At 44.4% G+C, this 24,501-nt stretch overlaps 1 protein-coding gene and 2 long non-coding RNA genes across 5 annotated transcripts in view; 2 read left to right on the top strand and 1 right to left on the bottom strand.

Annotated features, from left to right (window-relative positions):
* CRIM1 (cysteine rich transmembrane BMP regulator 1) overlaps positions 1 to 18,331 on the bottom strand; it is a 187,809-nt gene extending 169,478 nt beyond the window's left edge. Inside the window, exon 1 of the mRNA XM_070574085.1 lies at positions 17,859 to 18,331. Within this exon, the coding sequence (XP_070430186.1) occupies positions 17,859 to 18,189 (331 nt within the window). The 5' untranslated portion in view covers positions 18,190 to 18,331. The remainder of the gene's footprint in view (positions 1 to 17,858) is intronic.
* LOC103550501 (uncharacterized) lies at positions 7,357 to 9,615 on the top strand. Of its 3 annotated transcripts, none has more exons than XR_011526598.1 (3): positions 7,357 to 7,475; positions 7,923 to 8,094; positions 9,020 to 9,615. It is a non-coding gene; the product is annotated as an uncharacterized lncRNA (long non-coding RNA). The 3 variants fall into 3 exon arrangements; XR_544804.2 differs by having other exon boundaries at positions 9,129 to 9,615; XR_011526599.1 differs by having other exon boundaries at positions 7,359 to 7,475; positions 7,882 to 8,094.
* A 631-nt stretch (positions 18,332 to 18,962) lies between the features above and the next one.
* Positions 18,963 to 19,911, top strand: LOC139075795 (uncharacterized). The gene is made up of 2 exons (XR_011526600.1): positions 18,963 to 19,394; positions 19,477 to 19,911. It is a non-coding gene; the product is annotated as an uncharacterized lncRNA (long non-coding RNA).
* Positions 19,912 to 24,501: the final 4,590 nt, after the last annotated feature.

Here is a 24,501-nt window from a genome sequence, read left to right on the forward strand (position 1 = left end):
ATTCCATTAAGACTACATAGAATTTTCTCTTAGGTTCACCTGGAATGACTTTTTTCCCCTTCTTGCCTTTTATATAGTCCTGAAAGGAAATGAAGCTGAAAGTTGGAGTACATCTCAATTAATCAGCTTAAATTATAATAATGGAGACTATGTAGGAACATACATTTGATATAATTTGCAGTGGAAAGAAGCAAGATACAAGATGTATGATAAAAATATATGTCTAAAGAGAAAGACTAGATAGGGTATATATACATTTATATACACATGTGCAAAGACACAAAACTGGTTCTTGTGTTTGGAACAAGAGCGTTTGGGACCATTGTTTTTCTTCTCTATTTCCAAAAGTGTTTAGTAGAGTTATGTCGCCTTTACAATAATTTCCTTAAAACGAAGGCAGTGGACCAAATATTTGGCCCTAGCACACATAGCTAGTTACGGGAAATAAGATGTTCAAGAAACCAACTACAGAGAGGGAATTTAGGTAACCCTTTCTGACTGACCATTAAAGGGACTTGGGTCTGTTTTTACAAGGCAAGGCCCTTTCCCACTTAAGCTCCAAGAATCTTTGAGGATGAAAAGTTCCAGGGAATATGCGTGTCAGTCCTTTCTGATGGACTCCTTTCTTGACACATGGCATGGGCAGGACATCAGCAACTCCAAACCTGATGGGGACCTTATCAACTGCAAAAGAGAGGACTCAGGAGTGAAGTGCCCACAGCTTCAGGTAAGCCACTTAGGAGACAATCTACATGTACTTACTTATATAAATTAATTAATGATGGCTAGAGACAGAATTTTTTTTCCCCATTGGAATTAACAGACCCTAACAGCTCCAACTGGAAGAAAATGCTATCACAGAAGAATGGACATAAAGAGGTGATCAGGACAAGAACGTGACCCTGTAAGGGATTCTCTTTACACGTGTGCACATTGCACATGGGGATGCGTGCATAAGCATATACACACATCACATACTGTGCAATGTGTGCACAGCTGTCCAGTGTAATGACAGTTTTCCACTGTAAAAAAGGACAGACAGAAAAGAAAATGTCTATGTTTCCATTACTCCAAATCCCATGCAGACTCGGGGGCGCCTTCCCACCGCATTCTGCCAGTGCCCTGGCCCCCCTGCAAGGCTGCCCTAGGTCACTGACGACTTCATTTCTACCCCTCAGAGAGCCCCATCTGCTTGCTTTCTCTAGCACAAAAGTGACCTTTCCTCCCCAAGAGCTGTCTCTGGGTGCAGTTGTAGGCACGACAGGCCAGTCAAAGGCCCGTTCAAGACACTGATTTTCCCCAAATAACTGACAGGTTCTTTTCAGGACTCAGGTAACTCAGCTATCTCAACAGCTGAAAATGGTACTTGCTGGCTGCACTTCACACCCACTTCTCTGGTTCTCACCTTCCAGGAAGTCTACTTTTCAGTTACAAGAACTGTTTACCTTGGCTTACAACGTGAGGGGCACTCCCTCCTTCAAGCGTGTTTCCCAGTCCTCCCAGGCCTCCATTCATTTATTTTATTAAAGACTGAGGGTAAACACGCTATTCCAGCAGCACGAACAGCTCCGAGTCCTTCACCTCCCACCTCAAATTAACTGAGGAATCACGGGTTCTGAGATACACACGTCTCCGATTCTGGCAGCATCCACCATCAGGTTAAATATTCCTTCTGCAGATACCACACTTGCTCCCAAGGTCTGGGAGCTGACTTTCAATAGTACTGAAGCCACACAAACGTTAAAAAAATAGTTTTTAAGAGTTATAAGAAAATCAACACTGGACCGTCAAAAAATTAGTTTGCTTAGAATCTTTACTTTTCATCGCCAACTAAGCATGATGGAGAATTTGAACTCTACAGCTATAACTTTACTTAGCCATCAGTTCCAGCTTGCCCTTATCCCCCTTCCAGAAACTTTTATAACAACTAGTGGTGATTAAGAAAAGGTCCTCAAGTGGGTTACTGGACACCAACGTTATGAAGAATCACCAACTGGGGAGAGAGGAGCATCTTAAACATGGGAAAGGTGAAGGGACATGCTGCAGCAGATACATCAAAATTAACCCTGCTGTAAGAAAACGGGGCTCTCTGGGGACATTCACTCAACTGATAAAAGGGTATAGGTGCCCAAGCTTATACCAAGGATAATTTTGTATATGTGTCTATGACCCTGTATACTTTATCTTGGCCAAACCTTTTTTTTTCCCTGAGGAAGATTTACTCGGAGCTAACATCTGTTGCCAATCTTCCTCTTTTTGCTTGAGGAAGATTCATCTGAGCTAACATCTGTGGCCAGTCTTCCTCTGTTTTGTATGTGGGTTGCCGCCACAGCATGGCTGATGAGTGGTGTAGGTCCGCGCTGGGGATCTGAACCTGTGAACCCAGGCTGCCTAAGCAGAGTGACATAAACTTAACCACTATACCACCGGGATGGCCCCCCAACCTCTCTTCTTTAGCAGTTGAAAAAGCTTAGCTCTAAATGCGTCACCCAAAGGCTGTAATTTGCTGTTGTATCCTTAAATGTCTAATGTCTTTCTGTCCTAATTTGTAAACCACTTGAAGACCTCTAGAAAAGAGAACAAAGAGTTCATGACTAGGGCTGTAGGAAAAACAACTCCACACTGCTAAGTAACAAGTTGGGACACCAGCCACCAGTCATCAAGAATTCCTTGGTCCCTGAAGTCATGGGGTTTGGAGTACATCCAAATGGGATTTTGCTTTCTTAAATTCCTTATATTGCATTCCTATGGACTTCCTGTTCAGACCATTGTGGGGCATTTTTATTATTCACAGTCACACACTTCCACCCTCATGCTGTGGCTCAGGACTTCCTTCCCCAAAGAAGTTGTATAGTTAAATTCCTGAAGACATCTGAGATCACCTAGAGCAGGAAATGGGTTGTGTCATTCACTGGCACTGCACTCATGGACTGAACATTCAATACATTAAACTCCCTCCTGATTAGTCAGCATACATGTTTAAGACACCAGCCTGGATTTGTTGATAATACAGTTGTGTTTGCTTTATCATCATCAATTATTCATATGGTCATCTGAAGTGTGTCTATAAAGTAACCCATAACTGTTTATCAGTTGTTTACAAGCAGCTGATCACAGAATCTCCACTGCTCGATGCACTAGATCCCCGTGGTAAGCAGAAGGCTATAAGCAGCCGCCTGGAAGGAAAATTCTTACAAGCTGATGAAGGGTTGGTGAATGAAAGATGACACCTTGATGACAAACTGGCAAGGAAAGTCCTCACAAATAAAAATTCTCTATAAATATTTGCCAAAATAAATACAGCTGAAACTAACCCATCATAGCAAAATTAAAAAAAATAAAATCTAATAATGATTTGGGGCAGGGGTAGAGGGAGAGGACATGGGACACGGTTAACCCATTTTGAGCTTCCTTCTGCAATAATGTCACTTCTCACTGGGATTCTCCTGACAGGTAGTGTCATTTGTTTCAGCTTCCACAATGCAAACCAAACAGTTCAGATGGAAAAGTTTTTGTATCATATCTTGGATGACCTTGAGTCTAGATTTAGTCAACAAATGCTCATTGAGTTCTTCCTGTGTGCCAAGTGCTAGAATAACACACAATCCTGGCACTCAAGGGGATCACAATGAGCCCGGGAGACAGAAATGTGAACTCCAACACAGTGAAAAGTGCTATAACAAGAGAAGGAGAAAGTGCTATTTATGGGCACCAGGGGGTGGGGGAATGACATTATTTTTTCCTGGGCAGAGCAGGAAGGCTTCACAAAGGAAGCCACGTAAAACAGTAGGGTTTGAAGGATAAGAACACATTTGGAAGGATGTGAAGATAACTTCGGGGAATCTGAAAGCCAACACCGCACCTTTTCCAGTGGCTTGCCTTTGACCCTCACCTTCGGTTGCAACAGATACTAGGATCTATCGAACATACCTCCTAACTTTCTGAGTTTTCAAAGGGGTTTGTTCAAGATAAACCTGAAATAAAACTGGAAAACCTAAACCTTGAAGAGGAGAATAGTCAGGTACTGAATTTAGGAGTCTAATTTTCCTTTACCTGAGGGCTTTTAGTAATAACATGTAAATTACTAAGGCTCTCCGGGAAGTTAAATGCTTATTATACTGAGATCATCCAAAAAAAAGTAAAGTTGGAATCATTATGCATATGAAATATATCCCTTCTAAAGAAAAAAAAAGTGCACTGTTCCTTCTTTAGTAGTAGTCATCCTTTATGTTTTTTCTCTCTTTGTAGCTCCCAATACCTTCTGCTTTTCCATTCTCTCAAGAAACAGTATCACCCAAGCATTTCTGGCTCAAGGGCATATGCTTACATATTCACACACAGTTTAAAAAATATAATACATGGGCTATTTTCAGTGCCAAATGTAGCTGTAATTATATATTTCTTTTGGACATGTTTTATGTTATTAAAGCATGTAAATACTTTATCTCCCTCAAGTTTTCCAGAACTCTACTGGCAGAGAGTCTTTTTCCTTTCTCTTTCCAAAGCATCGAATACAGTTTCCTGAATAGAGAATCAATAAACGGTTGCTGAGGGCTCACCTTTTCTCAACATAAGTCTTTGAAAATAATTTAATCTCTTTCCAACAAAAAATACCTCTGGCTTCTTTTATTTTGCTTACTTCCCTACATAGTGACTCCATTTCTCACCCTAAATCTCTGCTTTTCCTCTCTGCCATCACATCTAAAATTCCTACATAACACCAAAAACTATGTTGAGTGATAACCTACCATAAACCATCTCACACAGCCTTAGAGTTAATACAACTTTTGTCCTAATCACCAATACATGACATAAAGTCAGGTAGTTTTCCTCAGCTCCACTTGCCCATGTATAGATATCCCAATTAACCAGGCAGTTTAAAAGCCAAAGCACTTTAATTAGAATTGTTTTTTTCAAATGTAATAAAACAATGCACAATCTTTATTAAGAAGTCATTCTCAGTTTGCTGATTTACAGAGTAGATAGTACATTTAATTTGTTTCAAGCACGCAAATTGTTTTCAGCACATCCGTAATACAATGCAAAGTATTCTTCGTCTGTATTGTGCCTTCAGCAACTGAATACACATGCACGCGCACACACGCACAGACTCACTCTCCATCCAAAGGCACAAAGTTAACCACACCTTGAAAGAAGGAATTATCACAGCTTCCTGTCTCTCAAAGTCACATCTGTAACGGGACCAGGGCTCCAGCTGCTGATGCTACAGTTAAGGTTTACCATCCTGGGCACATCTTCCTAGGCCAGCAAGTCTACCACAACCTTGTGAAGAGCCTTGTTTTATGACACTTTATCACCTTCTGATCCATATTACCATATTTCAGTGTCAAATGGATTTTATGTTCTGGCAAATGCTCCCCTTCCAAACATTTCTCCAGAAATCCTCTTCCGCCAGCCTGTTAGTGTAGATACCTTTATTAGAAGAGAACCCAACTTCTCTTAATAGTTGGGTTACCGAGCGCTGGAGAGCTGCATGTCACCATGCTGGGAAGAACGTGGAGGCAAATGGCAAGACGGCTGGCAAGCCTGCCTTTCCAATGGCTCTCAGGGCACTGGAGATCCAGCCTGCACTGAGTCGTGGCAGGGACTGACCAGAGAAGGAGCCCACATCAGAGCACAAAGTCGTGGGCATGGGAGGTATTAAATAGACCTTCTAGCACAGACTCTGATGGCAGCAAATGCACACTGAACCCTCGCTGCTTCCAAGAGAGAGGTATTCGGCCTCAGGCATTCAGACTCTCGTTAGTGCCCCCATAGTTTAAAAGTCCTCAAGCTAATATGCACCAACCAAGCAGGAAGGAAACCAAATAAAGACCTATTGATATACCAAAGAAGAGTAAAGCAGAACCTATTTAGGCAAAAGCTCCAGTTAGTAAATGAACACCATCCACCCCTCAATGGCTATTTCAGACGCCACCACTGTTAGCTGTCCAGAAATCTACCCTGGAAGAGAGAGGATAAGATCCGGAGCAGGATTTAACTTTTGATATTATCTTCAAAAAAGAAAAGAAGGAAAGACAGAGCAAGCCACAGTACTCCACACTAGAAATGTTTTCTGTTAAACAATATATAATGTCTACCCACTTCTTAGCAAATTTATAGCAGTTTTACAGATTGGACCAAAAAGAAATCTTTGGGAACAAAAAGGAAAATATTACAGAAAATAAAAAATCAAATAAATTCATACTGCTAGGGATTGGTGGCTTAGGTAATTGCATTGAAAGTGAGAATCAGAGAAGAGATCTACATAATAATTAGCGGCTAAGTTTTCTCATGTCACATACTCCCAAATGGAGTATTTAGAATTCAGCAGACTTATTAACGAATAAATGCCCGACTGGAATTAACTAGCACCTCATTCTGGAAGGCTGCTCTTGGCAAAAATGTAATATCCACAAGGCAAAGCAAGCTGATTGCTGGCGGACGCTGTGGGCTGTGCTGAGCGCCACATACTTCGGAATAATATGCATTACATCAAGTTTCAGAGCCACAGATTCACACCACCTAACTTCACTGGGTGTCCTGCCGCTGGACAGCATGCAAAGGAAGGGTGAAGTTTCTGGACTCTCAAGAGACAACTTCCCAGGCTGCACAGCTAGCCTGTACTTGAAACATATGTAGTGAAGATGTGCTGTCTCACACAGACGCAAAGAGCTTCCTGGTCCCGTGGCTCAGCGACACACAGAGGTAAGGGAGCCAGCATAGAGCAGGATGTCCCACCGCAGACACTAATCATTTCAGCCTCCCAAGATGAGGCACCCAAGTGCCACACTACCCCTCCTTCCATGCACTATGACTGTTCTGTTTCTTTAAATTCAGGCTGCTCCTTAAGGAAACTCCCTGGCAAGTGAAAACAGCAGCAAAGGTAAAAGAATGCTGAGAATTTGGCTGCTGCCTGCAGTATTAGGAAGAACAGCAATTACTCAACTCTCTCCTAGTGTCAGAGGCAGAAATGAGCATGTGAATTTGGGCAAGTTTTGGCCTGTCTTTGCTCAAGCTTCTCCCTGTGCAGTATCTGTCACCTACCTACCTCACAGTCCTAATAATTAATGAAGTAAACGAGAAAATGGAGAAAGAGTGAAGGCAGCAGGCCAGCAGAGACATAAAAGAGAGGCATAAATTCTACCTTGAATCCAGGCTAGGCCACAGTTAATACGGCTTAAAGATTGCTGGCAGTTAAAAGATGTCAGTGACTTCCCAATAACTCTGTTTTGCTGTCTCCACCACCTCACGGTAAACATAACTATGGGCGAACCCTTGATCTTTTCCTCCAAGCCCTTCCGTCTACAGCACTTGGCAGAGAGTCCTGTAGACAATCCCACTTTTTCCTTCCCCGGCTCTGCAAACACAAGGTAATATTTGACTCCTGCCCAGCACTTCCAGATCACAAAAACACGGATCTTATGACCAGAAAGGCCTTAAGATATCATCTGGTTCAGTTCCCTTGCCTTCAGGTAGGTAACTATTTAATTCCCTTTTGACAAATTAAGACAAAATAAAGTCAAGGGAAGTCGAGTTTTATTGAAGTCACTGAGCGATTAAAGGATGAAGGGCGATCGGGAAGCCACGGCTATTTTTTTCTCCTTTATCATGCTATTCTCACGTACAAGAATTTTGTGATATTTACCTTCCTGAGCAGACTTAAATCCTTCCTGCAACAAAGTAGGATATACACAGGCTCATTCATTCCTCTGATTAAAATACGGAAATTGATTTGGCCTTTCATTTTTATGTCACAGACAGTGGTAATAAATTTTCCTAAAATTTGTCTAACATATAAGAACTCAGTGGTTCTGAAAAACACACAGCATAACCAATCTTTCTCAAACCATTTAAAAATCCTTCTACTTTGGTTTTCAGAGATAAAGCTGTCTAGAATCTATCCCTTTTTCCTCACTCAGAATGTGAATGCCCAGACCTTAAAAAAAGCAAAGCTCCCAAGAGCAGAAAGTGAGGAAAGGGGAAACAACGTGAAGGTTTTCAAGAACTGCATCTGAGGAGATGACGGAACGTTCTGCCTCTGCAGAATTAGACACACACGCTCCGAGGGGACCGAGCCCACACTCCCCACAGGTACGATTCCTCACATGTTGCAGATCTGAAGGGGTCCAATTAATTCTTCATATTGAACGTCTAGTTCAGGTCAAACTCCCTCAAGGTAGCTTTGCCTTATTTTGGCAGGTCTTTTGGAATCTTAAAAAAAGGAGGTATCACAACTCTCCAATATTGAGATGCCTTTTGTTTTATCACAGCTGTGAACTGTTTCGCTTGTGGCCTTTGGATAAGCAGCTAAATAAGTTACCTCTTCTAGACGGGACTTCACAGGCTCAGGTTTCATTCTGCCCTGCCAGAAATTCCTTTCTGTTTTGAATCTGAGATGTTTGTTTATGGTTTTTGTTTTGAAATGCTAAATAAGACAGGCGCAGTCTCTAGTTACAGCCTACATCTTTTTTATTTATTTTTTCTTACCTTGCTACAGCCAGAGAGGCTGGCTGTTCGGGACTTAGCTAAAATTTCCAAACGGTAGACTCTTCAAATTATCTTCCCAGGAACTTGAAATGTAAAATGACAACACCTTAAAGTATAATTAACACTAAGTTTTCTTTCCTAAGTGTTCGTAAGACAAATGTTCCCAGGATACTTCAAATTAGGGTGTCATTTTTGGATTTCACAAAATATACTTAAAAGAAACCCTGAAATTTGGAAGTTTATCTCATCTTGCTTGTAGGTTACACTTTTGAATATGAGCACTCTTGATGAAAGATAGAGGCACTACCATGATAGGTACTAAATGAGTTTCTGGGGAAAAAACTCAATTTCTACTGTGTGATAATAAGGTTTGGTTGTCAAGAAGGAAATAAAGAGTAGTAAACTATTGATTCCAAGGATGGTATCTTCATCGAGTTCTTTTTCCTTGTTCCATAATAGCCAACATAAAGCATTTGCCTTGTGAGTTCTAAGCCCTTATTTACTAGATAAAAACAATATTTATTTCCAGGCATGAAGGAAGAATTATAGTCCTGTCTTCCTAAAGTGGGACCACACCTACACTGGAAACTAAAGAGACAAGAATGTCGGCTATCATAACTCTAGGCGTTCTTTTCCAGCCTTCCACGGCAGCACAGAGACTCTCCGGAGAAACCACAATGCAAATCCACGGTAAAGCTGCAGTATTAGTCCCCATGAAAGATGAATGGGACGCACAGGATCAAGAAAAGCAACGTGATGTACTCCGGGCCACGCGCCATCTCCTGCTCACTCCCAGGCCCATCCTGCCTTTGAGCCACTGGGCCTGCTGCTTCCTGCTGCAACCCTGGTGATCCCAACCCTGCCTTGGAATGTCTCCAGAAACGTCTCAAAACCCACCGAAAACCTCCAACAATAAAAGGAAATTTAATTCATGTTCATAAAACCATATGCCATCAATATTAAGATATGTCACCTTTTAAAAAATATTAATGACAGAAAGCTCTCTAGAAGTAAGGATTCAAACCACAACATGAAGCCAATATCCACATCCTGCTGAAACACCAAAGGGGCTAGAAATTACAGTCGTACTGGAGCGAACCAATAAATGCTTTCTTGGTCCAGAGACCCTGGACTCGTGGCCTGTTGTTCTCACTACTTCACAGTCCCTTTCTCTCTGACAAACATGTGAGACCAGAATCCCTCCTCTGAGTCCCCTGCCCAAGAGACTTAGTTAAGTGTGGAGGAGGTGTGAGACAGCCCACAAAGTAGATGTTTCAAAAAGTTAGAGAAAGCTAACAAAGAAAATGAGAAAGGACAGAAAATAGAATGGAAATTAGAATATTAATTACCTTCTAAAAGTCTATTTCGTACCAGGAACTATACTAGCCATTATATACACATACACACACACACCCCCCCCGCTATGTAATCATATATATATTATATATGTATTAATTCTCTTCAATCCTCACTATAATATTGACTTGACAGAGAGCTATTACTATTCCATTTTCACAGATGAGGAAACTGAAGGCCAAAACAACTAAGCAAGTTGGTTGTTCAGTTAAAAAGTAACAGAGCTGAGATTTGAACATAAGTTTGTCTAGCCCCAAAGTCTATTTTCTTTTTCCTAAAACTTCCTGCACAGAGGAGGAGGAGGAGGGGGGAGGCCAGGAGACCTCCAGGCCTCGCTGGGTGCCGCCCCCTCCAGTAAATCCCTCCTGGTGGTCAGAGGCAGAGTTAGGAGCCCTCTTAGTTGCTCCTGAGATACTTAACACTTCCTTATCTCAGGGCTCAACAGCTGTGAGTAACTGTCTTAGTCAATAATCAATCGTCTCAGCTATCTACCATGAGCCCATGACCTCTGTGAAAGCAGGGCCCCTCTCTTATTTATTTTGGCTGAAAAATAATTATTCTAATAGCAGGTAACATTATCAGGTCTTATATGCCACACTGTGCTACAGGCTTTACGTGTGCTAGCTTTTTGCTACTCAAAGTGTGGTCCTGGGACCAGCAGCATTGGCATCACCTGGGAGTTTATTAGAAATGCAGAGTCTCAAGCCCCACCAAGACCTACTGAATCAGAACCTGCATGTTTAATGAGATCCCCAGGTGATTTGTGTACACATTAAAATTTCAGAAGCACAGTTTTATCTCATTTGAGCCTCACAGCTAACATAGGTGCTACCTATTACTATTATTAGGGACACTGAAGCTTAGAGAAGTAGCATTACTATACATCACAAAGAGCAGACCCATGGCAGTTGCTCTCAGTAAACGCCTGTGGGTGGAAGGATGGTAAGGACACAGGTAGGGCTGGAAAGAGGACGGAGGAATGGACGTGTTAAACATCTGACCTCTGGCTTTGCCTGTTGGTACCAATTGCAGCAGCAGGTGGACTGGGGCCCAGACACCGGCATACTGCAGCAATACAAGCTGTTTCCTTGGCTCAAGCCAGGCCAAATCCCACAGTGATCACCAGTGCGAACACTCCGGGAGCCAGAAGCAAAATCTTTTTCCAGAATACAATGTGAAGGAAAATGCACAATGTGAAAATGTACAATGATTATACTGAGTTTAGGTGCCCCCTTCATCCCCAAAGGAAAGAAATATTAGCCCACCAATAAATGGTTAAATTTACAATTCCTATGACAATGCAAAAAATTTCAGATTCCTCCCTCTTTACTTTTACCCCAAATACACAAATTTTGTAGAAATTATTTAGAGAGAGTATAACAAATGGGCCTCAGGAGGAAAGATAGCAAATAGCTCCAGAGGCCTTTAAATAATTTTTTTTAACTTAATGCATTTATGGTGTTGGGGTGGAGGGCGGGGACTTGAACTCAATAATAATTCACTGTCTTTCTAGGAGCTCAACTCCTTAGATGATCAATTACTCAGGTAGATGAGGATTAAGCAGAACAAGAGAACGAGCCCATATCAAGTTATTTTATTTACACTGGTTGGTAGCTTTGTTGTTAAGTGTTTACCGCATGTCATTCTTGTAAGTGCTTCACAGAGTTCATTCAGAGTCCTCAGAGCAACCCCATTATTAACCCCACCATACAGATGAGAAAACTGAGACGCTCAGAAGCAGACTGCAGACTTGACCCAGAAACCAAGTTTCTAACCAGTACACTCTTTTATAAGTATTTTGCATGGAGAACTAATTGGGGTTGGGGGAGCGGGAAAGGAACTGAAATCTGTTCCTTTTGTAACTAACAGGAAAAAAGGAGATCTTTTTGACTGTTTTTCATGTGAGCCCAAAATGAACACTTACCAGTGTTTGTTTACCTTGAGGGCATTCTTAAACTTAAGTATAGTCAACCACTCCTCCGTCCACAAGACCAAAGAGGTCTTGTCCAAACAAGGAGCTTTTCCATGATGTGACCAGGCTGACTGGCCAGGACAAGCAGCAGGGAGTGGGTGAAGTCGGGAGATGCTGATAAAGGGACACCTCTCAGTTCACTGCCCACGCTCACTGCCTAGAGGAACAAGCTGGAACAAAGAGAAAATCACTCTCAAAAGGAAACTTGCTGTTTTGAAGCACAGCTAGTAAAGGGTTAAGAACGCAGCCTCATTCTTAGATGCTGGGAAACTCTGACCTGTATTGCACAGGCTCTAAGAAGAATGGGGAGAATCCCCTCCCCACCAAAAAAAAAAGAGCTTCTACTTATACTTTTAAACCTAGTTCGAATTCGAACTCTCCTTTTCAAGAGCTTTGCCACCAGAGCCTGAAAAGATCACCTCAGACCTTGTGATTCCTAGAACAAACTTTACCCACATTTCACTCACCAACTAATCATATACAGACACATGAACTCACTTCTCCTTGGCTTGAACTTACATTATTATGCAGACTTTTTAACGTCTTGTTGCCTTATTCTTTATCTTAGTGTAAAGGGTAGGGAACACATTTGAGAAGTCCCAGGGCCCCCAGCTTCCCCCCGGCCCCAGCAAAAGGCCTTGTACAGAGCAGAAGATCCATGAAAGACTGATTGATTTATAGGCAAATACAAGTCAGATCTTTGAAAATTCAGCTTTGGAGAATTCAACCTCTGAGAAGGAAGGCTTTCAGTCTGTTATTCATGCATGCTTGGCTAGTCTGCTGTTTCTTCCTCAAATAATTAATTGAGCTTTGACTGGGGTGTCTCCAAATCCTGAGAATGCATGTGCCATATAGAAAACAGTGTTACAGGAACGTGCTTCACCAAACATCTACCTGCCACTCATTTGCCCATCTCCTCTCCGACGGTACCTACACGCTAAAGCGGCACTGGCATGTCTCATGTTAGTGCCACAGCCTGAAAGGTATTACACACCCACATTTTTCAGGAATTTCACAATTAATGTCTGGAATGTGTTTTGGATCATTCTTCAAAGGATGACATAGTTGCCCTAAAACGAATTCAATATTTTTCCCTTCTCCCATTTGTCATTCTTCAGTCCTCCCACTCCATTATCTTTTTAGGTTCATCTGTTTTATCTACTTCCCCCAACTTCATAATGCCTGTCCCCCGCACCCCCCAAGCTGTTCCCTCAGTCATCCAGATCATCGCATCTTAAGTCGCACAAAACACAGAAAACTGCACCAAATCACTGAATACCTCCTACCACGGGATGTAATGCCCACAGTCTAAGGATTGTTCAGAAAGTTTTCTTCATAAATTAACCTGTCTGTTCACAACTGCACTGCCAACATATTACTTGTTGACGCTCCTGGTCACTGTTAAATAGGTGTTAATAGCAGCCAATATCTCTAGAATTGCTATTTTTGCCTTTCTAGTTCTATGCCATTCATTTGCCCTTTGCCAAGAGTTTTATGTGACCAGACTCCTCAATGACAGTGAAGATTCTGTAAGCTTGATAGTCAAAGTGAAGGTCACAAAGTCCTGTCATTTGTATACGTGCAGTGAATAGTCTCTCCACGTCTTGTCAATATTTACTTCTGGGAGGAATTAATTATTTCCTTGTTTACTAACATTGGTTCCTCTTTCCATAAGCTATTAAAGGAATGCTATAGGCCCTCTGCTTGCTTCTCTCTCCAGCATCGAAGAGCTCACTCTACCTAAAGACTTCTGAGATGGAAAATGAAACACACTACTTAAAATTAAGGTCTGGAGCCCAGGGTTTTCCAATTTTTTCTAACGCCAACAGAGGAGTATTAACTTTGCCCCTCCCCTCTTGTATTTAATTAGCAAAAATTAAAATCCATGGACTCGTAACTCCAAGTCCTACAGTATCGAGCAAAGAGAGGAGATCTGTGGCTGGTGCACAACCAAACGTTTTGGTGTATTATCCGGCCTCCTGTCGCCTGTTACCTGGGGCCTCACCTCAGACTCTCCACACATTTTCGTCCAAGGAACCATCATCTCCACTGACTGTCTTCCAGTGATTAGAAAAGAAACAATAACCTTCTAATGGCAACAGTTTCAGAAAACAGCATTCTCTTCTTTGCTATGCTACCCACCACATATCCTGGGTTCTCCTACTCAGTGTCCGATGATGAAAAGTGGGTGGAAGGAAAAGTTAAAATACCTGGAGAAACAAAAGGAGGATTGTGCTTTGCAAGAAATAGTTTCTAGATGGCCAGGGTGAAAACATGGAAAGTTAAGTTCCATAAAGATGAAGCCACTGAGTAAATATTCACTGGGAAAAACGTTGGTGCTTATCTGCGATACGATCACCTGGACCTAATACAGAAAAGTTCTCAGAGCAAAGCCACTCGGTAGCGCCCACTAGGTTCTGAATCACTGTCATCACAAACTGTCCAGCTCAAGCCATCATCTGCCCTTTTATTACTTAGAGAAGGCTAGTCATGCTGCCCCACCTCCTAGAAAAGCACAATGTCCTATCCCACATAGGTGGAAAAGTGGTCCTCACCCCCTTATCTCAAACTATAATCCTCACTGTCCAATCAAAACATTCTTCCTAGAAAATCCCACTTCCGTCGTTTTTCAAAACTCTGCCTTTGATCTTCCAAAGAGGTCTCTCATCTAGTCTTTTTCCTCGGAAGTTCAGAATCTAAACTTGTTTCTCCAGCTTCTGGGCGATTCACTGAAGCAGGCAGCCTAGCCAACAAACAGGCCACGGAGGATGCTGGAAAGGGCAACATGAAGAGTCACCAAGAGAATGGAAATGAGACAGGGTCTTGCGCCCTCCCAGGAACCAGAAAGCACCTTTGAGACTGAGAGCAAAGAAAACTTTAGGTTTAAAACTCAGTTTTAAAAATCACTTAGCCAAAAACTGTTTTAAAAGAATAATTAAATCAGCATTTACTTAATAACAATCTAAACGATGTGGAAGAAAAGTCCAACTGTACACATCATGTGATTCACAGGACCCAACTCTTCACATTATTTAATCTTTCAGAAAATATTTTTTCTTCAGTGTTCTTTCTAGGGAGAGGATTGTTCATCCATTCAATGCACATTTACTGAGAGCCTCTTATGGGCCAGCAGGCTTTAAAAACCTACGGCAGGGAACCACAAGTTGGAAGGGGCCCATTTCTGCCCCTGATTTATCTAAATCACTCTGTGAACTGCAGTTAAAGCGTGATGTTTTCCCCCCACAGAGCCAGTCCGGGACGTAACACAAAAATTACTGCAAGTTGGCAACTACAGCAATGTAATTTGTATTTAAATTATAGCATGGAAAGCAGGTAGATTAGTCATAATATTTCTATGCCATGCAATATGTTTTCCCAGTGTAGCCAATTAAATAAGAAGTTTTCAAGAGTTTTCATTAACAGATACAACCAGTAGGGGTCATTTTAGTGCAAAAATTGCAGCAAAAGAGACTTCAACATGTATAAAATACACAATTCCTCTTCCTGTTAGTTATGATAATCATGCTTCAGTGTGTGAATTTCTGAATAAAACTAGAAACTGAGGGAAACACTGGCCATTGAGAAATTTCTTGCAAAGGAACAGAAAAAAAAAGACAAAGTCAGAGTTTCCAGATAATTACTGACTTGTAAAGACTCCTCTCATTCTTAAAAAGGAAGAAGAAAGGTTACTCACTTATGTTTTCCATAAATCTTGTAGGAAAGTGAAAATATTTGAAATTTTAGGCACACAATTGAAAATATCTGTCTGAATCCAACCATCAGATCATGCCAGGTAACAGTGTCGTCCTTGCTTAGGCTTCATGGATCTAGAATGTAATTTGACTGCTTTTAGAATTCTAAAAAATAAAATGAAAAATGCCCTGACCACACCATTTTGGTAGCTGAAAACAGGCCTGCTCAATGGAAAGTGCTGGTAAATAACACTAATTGAGATATAATCAGGGCAACAAACAGTGCCAGGCATTTTCAAGGCTAACACCAAGTGCATGGGGTGTTACCAGAAGAAAGGAAGCTATGAGGGATCGCATCATTTCAGAGGAATGAAAGGCTCACCAACCAACTGCCAAAATAACTCTATACTGTGACACCAGGACATTGTTGCCAAAACACTTGATTACTGTGAATTTTCCCTGAACTCCAGATTTCCTTCACCAGAAATATATCACGAAGAAAAACAAGGGTTAGAATCTTTAGAACCTCCCAAAGTCCTTGTCAGGGCAGAGCAGTTTCCACCGCCTTTAATCTCGTTTCATACTGCTTGTTCTTTTCAGATTTATGGGAGGCCGGCTTAAGTAAATTATACACTCCAAGTGGCGGGGTTCAAAGATGCATCTTTTAGTCCAAGGCATTCAGAATTCCCAAAGTCAAACACATAAAATTATATCAGAAGTTAATCTCATGGCCATTTATCCTGATGTGAGAAATAAAAACACGTTATAAAATGAGACTTAACACCAGACGAGAGGCTTCTGTATTGCAGGCAAACGAACTAGTCTAACCCAACGTCCTAAGGGTGCGGCGGCGCACTGCACGTTCCTCCCCTCGGAGAAGAGTTCCTTGCACTCATTACTGCCCACTAGCTTTCAAACCAGAAAAGCCTCCCCAATTTTCCAGAACTGTCCAAACTCTAAAAACGACAGGTATAAATAAATATGCATGTGTGTTTGCGTGACTGTGTGTTGTGTACATTTAAAGAAAATCACAGAATTAAAGCCTTTTAAAAGACCCATTTTAACCTTCAGGTTGCCACCTCCTTTTTCAGTATCCCAGCACAATAAATACCCCCCCACACACACAAGGATGCTTCAGAATAAACCCTTCCCTATCTCCTAGGTGCAGGCTGTGAGTGAGTAGCAAGGGACAGGGGCAGAGGGCGCCTGCCCCTCCTCCGCGCCCCTCCTCCAGAGGTAAGGCTGCTGCGCTTCTCACACATAAGGATGCCCCGGAACAGCATCATCACCCCAACGTCAGCGGGAGCAGGGATCCCACTTTTAACTGGTGCTCACCGAGTCCTGCCCATTAGGCACATAAAAAGAACTCGCTGCCTCTTTCTAGACCCCAAACCAGACCAGGCCCCCCGAGGCTGAGGCAGGCGGGAGGACTTAAGGCCGACACCCACCCACAGTGGTTCTCTCATCGAGGGAGACTCCAGCAATTCCATCTTTCTCCCTCAGTCTCGACACCATGCTGCACAATGCTTAGTGGAGAAACCAGCAGAACAATCCTCGCTGTCAAACAAACCAAAAGAAGGAACTGGCAACGCGATTGGAAACACGCGGATATGTGATCTTAAAAAGCAACCACTAATAGTCAGAAACAACTTCTCACTCCTAGGTGCAAGACCTCCCCACCCCCCTCCATTCAAAAGAGAACGCCTTTGACCGTTTTCAATAGGCAAATAAATGAGTAAGCACCGTGTGTAACTTCCCCCGGGCTGACATATTCCGGAGCTGAAACTGATTTATATGCGAAGGAGGAGGAAGGGGGTGAAGGAAGAGCGCAAGGAAAAAATAATAAGAGACACAGGGAGTGTGAGCTGGAGACAAGTCTCCTCCGCCAACAGAAAATGGACTTTCGCGGACGGTGTGCAGCACTGGGTTCCACACTGCGCTAGTGCGGGGAGGCTGGCAGGGGCCTGATTCCCCGAGGGGCTAGCGACAGCCTCCGCAGTGCCCCCTGCCCGCGGCAACCCCACCGCGGGGCGCAGGGCCGGGACATTCCACCCAGCCCGAGCCCGAATGGCCACACGTGTGGAGTCTGTGCGCCGCCCGGGGGCGATCCCCCACTCGCCCGCCCCCACCCGCGAAATCCAACCTCGCCCGCGGCCGGCCAAGCGTCTGGGGGAGCAGCGGGCGGGGAAGGAGGGACGCGGGGGTTCTCTCCCGGGGGCGGCGGCCGCCCCTCCTCCCGCGGAGCCCTCTCTCCTCGGGAAAGTCTCGGCCAAACTTTGTTCGGCGCAGCGAGAGCCGAGGGGGCGGCGCGGGCCAGGTGGGAGGGGGCCCGCAGCGGGCGGCCGTACCTTCGCAGACGCCCACTTCGTACTCGGTGATGGAGTCGCCATTGAGCGGGGGGCGGATGACACAGCGCAGCCCCCTGTCGCAGGCTCCGTGGAGCCCGTAGGCGCCGCCGCAGCTCTCGTTCCTCTGGCGGGCGCACATGTAGCAGCAGCCGCAGACGCCCTGCACGATGCTCCCGGGGCAGCTCCTGGGCTCTTCGCACTTGGACTCGTCGCAGGGCAGGCAGACCAGCGCCTGGGTGCCGGAGCGCGCCAGCAACAGCAGCAGCCCCAGCAGCGAGACCAGGAGGTGCCCGCAGCCGGCCAGCCCCCTGCCCCCCGCCACCAAGTACATCCTCCTGCGCCGCCGCCGCCTCCTCCTCGCAGCCGGGCCGGGAGCGGGGCGGGCGCCCTCCCCTGCGCGGGGCACACGCGCTGCCGCCGCCGCACCCGCAGCCCGCGGTCCTCGCCGCCCCCCTCGGGGCCCCCGGGGCGCGCCTCCCCTCGCGGGGCGAGGCCCCCGCCCCCCCTGCGGGCCGCGCCGACCCCGAGCCCACTAGCGTTGGCGCCAGCGGTGGCTTCCCCTCCTCCTCCTCCTCCTCCCAGGAGGGAGGGGGAAAAAGAAAAAAGTTTCCTCCCGGCAGCTGCGGTTCAACCCAAACTTCTGGCGGCGGCGGCGGCTGCGCTCGGCTCGAGCCCCGGCTGGCGGCGCCTCCTCCCTCTCCTCCTCCGCGTTGGCCGGCTCCGCGGCGGTGGCGCAGCCTCCGGGCCGGTCCCCGCCTCCCGAGCCGCCGAGTGGGCGCGGTGGCGCAGCAGAAGGTCCGCGGCGTCCGCTCCGCGCGCCCCGCTCGCCTCACTCCTGCGCGGCTCCTCCGGGCGCTTGTTTATGGCTCGAGCCTCCGCCGCCCGGGCTGCGCCCTCCCCCATCCTACCTCATCCCCCAGACCTCGCCCCCCCGCGCCGCGCGCCGCTCATTGGCTGCCCCCCACCCCCCCCGGCCCGGCCGGCCCCCTCCCCCTCCTCCCCTCCCTCCCCGGCGGCCGGGCCCTTCCTCCCTCGCACGCCTCCTCCTCTCCCTCCTCTTCCTCCTCCGCCCGCAGCCGGGCGCACCGCGGCGGCCCCGCGGCCGAGCCTTCGCGCGTCTCTCTGGCTCGGGCACCGCGAGCGCGCTGCGCCCCGGCGCTCGGGGGACCCCCGGCGAGCGGCGAGAGTCGTGGCGTCCCGAGCGCCCGCCGGCCCCGCGGCCACCGTGGCCGGCCTGGGAGCCCCGGGGGCGAGACGGCTGCACCGCCGGGCCAGTTTTGAGTGCGGAGAGTGGCGGCGATCCCCGAAGCTGGGGGCCGAGGGGATGGCTGCAGCCTTGGCTGGGGCCCCCGCGGGATCGAACCCCGAAACAGGGAAGCAAAGGCACGGAACCTCCGCAAACTGGATGAGAATCCATCTTCCACTCGAGCTAGGAATAGATTTTTGTGAAAGATATTATGTAATGGAGTCTCGGGAAGCTCGAGACGCCTCCAGCGAAGCTGCTGGTGAATTAATTAAGTGCTTTAAACGGTCTAGGTAAATATTCCGCCGGGGGGTGGGGAGGATTGTTGGGAACTGCTGTAGCTTGAGTTGAATTTTAACTGTCCACATCTTGTAGGTTTTGTTGCTCTGCTGTCTGTGCCGAGGTGCTATATTATGGGAGGGGATGAATGGAAAGTCGCAGCTGAATTTTTCTCCCTTGAGTAGGGCCGAATCCTGGATTACTACAAATCTTGACGTGACTAGACCCGTGGTTCTCATGCATCATTTCTGTCATGTGACATTGCCCTTTTCTTTCCCAAGCTCATGGACAAAACTGATGGGTTTTAATTGTTTCGTTTATTGTGAATGTATTAATAAAGAAGATGTGTGGTAAAAACTCTTTGTGATAAACCAGATCAAGCAGCAGCTGAAGTGATTGAAAATGCATCGCGTGGAGAATTGTTTCTCTTCTGTGGCTGTCAGAAAGGATTCTTGCAGTGATGGTCTCTGTAGTGGCCCACCATTCACAGGATGTGTACCAAGGTCAATAAAATTCGTGAATTCACAAAAAGTGACTTGGATCAGTGTGGGGAAAAAAAATCAGATCCTGTGGCAGGTGTGAGGTGGGAATGGCTGTGGACCTTCTGATCCAAGATGGTCTGGCTGCAGGAGGGTGGCAGCCAAGTGGGTCTTGAAAATCGTGACTAATGAACCAAAAGTTAATAGCACGGCGGTGTAAGGAAAAAGGAAACAAAGATACTTTTGAAATCCTCTGTTTGCAGAACAAATTTATACTTATTACAAATATTTTGGTTTAACCACTCTAATTCTGAACCAAAGAGCTGAAGTCACTAGTGGGGTATTCCCCAGTCACTGGCCTCAGAACACTGAACATGTTCCCAATCATATTTCTTTGTCCTGAGGAGGGGAAGAGGCTCGTTAATTATCACTGCTTATCAGAGGGTACTAGAGAAGATGTTCAACAGTGGAATGGGGGAGTGAGCCTCCCATTTTCTGGAAGAATTTAGAGAACTTTTGAGATGACTAGTTCCAAGAGATGTTGGAGAGACAATTCCTGCAATTGGGGAGGTCAAGTTAGATGGTCTCCAAAGGAGCTCATACCTTAAGATTCTACAGTTAAAAGTATTAAGTGGCAAAATCATTTAAAATATGCTAGATTTTTTTATTAGCAAATTCAAGAGAAAAGAACACACAGGACTGTTAGACATGATTGTTTCTTGTACCCCAACAAGGCCCCAGCACTTCACTGTGGGATTTGCCAACAAACTGTCATCATTGGACTGTGTTAAAAGGCCCTTTCCACTCTTGCAGAGGAGGTTATCTATATTTCTGTTCAAATGCAAGTATAAAGACATTATTAAAATGTAGCAGATAACATTGTAGGACTCAACAGGAAAAGCCAAGGTCAGGTGATGGAAAAAAATGCAGAAGTGAGAAAGCCACTGTAGTTAGAAAAAAGAGAGTAATAATCATTGTCAAGGGCTTGCTTTTTGGTTTGTGTTTTTTATTTTTTTAAAGAAATGTATTAAGGATCAGGGAAAGCTAGAGATTGAACACCAGCAAGGGACAATTTGGAGGTCACCATTCCTCGTTCCTGGTATTCCAGAGGTAGAACCACCTGTATACAATGTGGTAAAGCCTGATGTCTCATGGGGATTCAAGTCAGACCTAGAAGGAACTGGAGAGATTCTTAAGACTAAGATGAATGTATCAGCTCAGAAAATGCAAGTTATACATGGTACTTGGCCGTAGAATTAATAGGGAAGCAGAGGAGAAAACAGGAATAGTTACTTGAAGCCTGTAACTAGTGGCAAATAAGAAACCTGCAAGGACCTGGCTGAAACCAGTGTGTGAACAAGAAACTCAGTTACTAAATAGCTCTTTCTTCCCCGGGATCCAGGAGGGACTATAAGATGGCCAGAAGCCAAGACAATGAGATTGAGGCTCAAACACGAAAGAATTTTCTCATCTTTAGAGATCAGACTGAGGATACAGAAGAGAAGTTGGGTGGGCCCAACATGGTGGCAGTTGGAGGTCAAGGGAGAAAGCGGCCTGGAGAGATTACGTAGACCCTAAAAGACATGTCCAAATGTAAGAGTTAGAGTCATACATGGCATATGGTTTAATGCCGCCTCCTCTGGAAAGTCAGCTTGAGCTTTTTCCCTTATCTCTTCTATAGTATTTTGTAAGTACCTCTGCTTGTAGCATTTACCATGTTATATTAATAAATCTTTCTCTAAATAGCTCTGAACCCCCTAAGATTGTCAGCTCATTGGACAGGGCAGGACTTATAAGAAGGATGCATGCATAAGTGAGTTGAAAAAGGGAGAGAGGGATGAATTACAGATAAAAAGATATTTGACCTTTTTTGTCTCTGGACCTTGTCTCTTGGTTTTAGTAAACGCCTCCAAAATAAGCACCCAAAAGCATAACTGGGGCAGGAAGGAGTCTTCCAAACTGGAAAAAACCCACAGGTCCAAAAGGAAAGGGAACTGGAAGATGGAGGTCTGGAGGAAGAGACAGCCTGCCCTCTATTGGCCATTAGGGGGTTTGGGTGGGAGGAGTTTGCTAAATTGTAGAAAATGTCTGAAAATCAAAGTGCCCAGTTGGGGGCCTAGCAGAAAGTGGAAAGGAGAGGGCGATAGACAGAATGCTGGTATGAGAGCCCTCCTCTCTGATACAGTGTCTAGTCCAGCTTCTCAAATGTAGTCACACTCTGGGAGGTACACACTCTTTGTGTAGTTTCTTCCTGAAACGAAAAGAAAAATGTAGACCTTTTGGGTCTGATACATACACTCTTAGAACTGAGTTGCACAAGAGAAAAGGTCTTGTTGCTTTATAAAGATGTTGCATACATATTAGAAAGATCCGTGAAGAAACCAGGACCACTGGTCTGGCTCCTTACCCCCTCTTCCCTCCATCTCTGGTCCCCCTCAGCTGGGATCACCTATACACGAGTTCTCATTTAATCTAGGCTTGGACCATTTCGGTGATATAAGGGCATCCCTAATTTGGGGGCTCAGCTATCTGATTCTTGGGCTCTGGATCTGGTACTTGGGCTGTGTTATCACCACCTAGTACCTCATTTTTACTACAGTGGGTTCCTGTCTTATCTACCCTGCCTGTGCATGGCAGCTGCTCCAGAAGCACAGAACGCAGGTTCTGTTTAACATTTGGTCTAGGATCCTGTCTCTCTCTCTCACTATCTGCACAAGTTTGAACAAAGTGTTTACCCTTTTAGAATCTGCTTCCTCCTCTGTAAAATGGAGACACGAATACCAACCACATAGGATACAGTGTGGATAAAATGGTTGTTCTCCTTTTCTATTATTATTTTTAGAGTCCTAATTGAGTGTCTCCTCAAGTTTTACGCCTGAGCTGGAAGCCCTGCTCTGTGATATCTCAGCACCTATTGCTATGCAACATCTGCCTGTCAAGATATTTGCTTTTTTCCCTTCTTACGATCTTTCTGTTGGTCCCACTTTGGCAGTCTGTCTAGTCTTGGGGCTGTAGCCTTTGTGATATTTTCTTGGACCCATTCCAGTCTAAGACTTACTTTAAAAGGTAGTAATTAATAATAATGGTAATAATAATAGCTAACCTTTATAGAATGCTTGCTAATAAGCACATCACATAGGTTATCTTAATTAATCTACAGAATAGTCCTTTAAGGCCAATGCCTTATTATCTCCAGTGCCTATGTTGTCTCCACTTTATAGCTGAGGAATCTGAGACACAGAGGCTGGTGTAATTTGCAAGCTCTCAGAGCTGTGTGGATAGCTATCTGATTTAGAATCCAGTCCTATTTCTGCCTTAAGAGACTGTGTAGTTAACTGCCTCATGCAGTAACTTGGGTAATAATAAGTTGCTTTTCTTTTCAGTTTTATTCTTTTTTGAGGCCCTAACTTAAAAGTGTTAATATTTATGACGATATCTTGCCTTCTTTACTAATTAGTATATGAAAAGTTAAAAGAGTGATTAGTGCTTTTCTCACAATGGAAATAGCTCCATTGTTTTCCTAATAACTGAATAACAAATATCTATGTACTGTTTACTGTGTGGATACTGACCAATAAGCTGGGTATTTCCGCATGTCTAATCCTTACTATAGCCTGATGAGGTAGGTGCATAATTACCTGCATTTTACAGGTGGGGAAACAGCCACCCAGAAAGGTTAAATAATATGCCCAATGTCATACTTATTTAAAAGGAAAAATTAGGGTTCAAACCCAGGCAGTATGGCTCCAGAATCCACGTTATGTAATACTGCTCGTAATATGTATTCTTTACAGATAGCTACTCATTGAGGGAAAAAAATGAGAAAATACAAATAAGTTTAGAAAAGAAAGAAAGGAAAGAAACATCACCCTTAGTTGCACCATTGAGATATACCACTAATAACATTTGCTATACATCTTGAAGGCATATTTTCCCCCTGTAAAGTATAAAACAGAAAATGGAATATACATGCTAGTTTATAACTGTTTTTTCACTTGTCCGTATACTTTTGGATCTTTAGGATCAACAACTGCATCCTTTTTATCACTGAATATTATTCCATTGTCTGAGTATACTATATTATATTTAAAAATGCCATATGAATATAACTTTAGGGTTTTTGGTTGGTTTGTTTTACATTTTCCCTATTATAAACAAAGCTGCACTGCATTCCCATTTAGCCAAGTGGAAATGAGGGGGATCTTGTCTAGGCTGGCCTCTGAAACCTCTCCGCAATCCTGCACATTTTTTAATTCTCTCTCTGCTGACTGACAGCAGAGCATACCACAGAGGACTCAGAGGCCCTAGGAGAGTTTGGAACCATTAAATGGATAGATCCTCGGTCCCTGAATGGCTGTGTGAAGCAGACCTCCCAGGTGCAGACACGTTCACATACACACACCTTGCTGATTCTCAGTGGACTGTTACTTCAGTAAGAAATGAATCTTTACTGTGATAAATCACTGAGATTTGGGGCTTGTTTGTTACAGCAGTTGGCCTATCCTAACATACTATTATACCTAATAGTTATTAAGTTATTATACTTAAAGAGTATGTTAGTATCCTAACAAATTATTTTAGCTTAAACAGAAATAACATTAACTGTTTGTTCAGGCCCTAGCTATTATTTTAAGTTCTCAGA

This window comes from Equus przewalskii, chromosome 14, assembly GCF_037783145.1.
Source record: "Equus przewalskii isolate Varuska chromosome 14, EquPr2, whole genome shotgun sequence".
In the NCBI taxonomy this organism is placed as follows: Eukaryota; Metazoa; Chordata; class Mammalia; order Perissodactyla; family Equidae; genus Equus; species Equus przewalskii.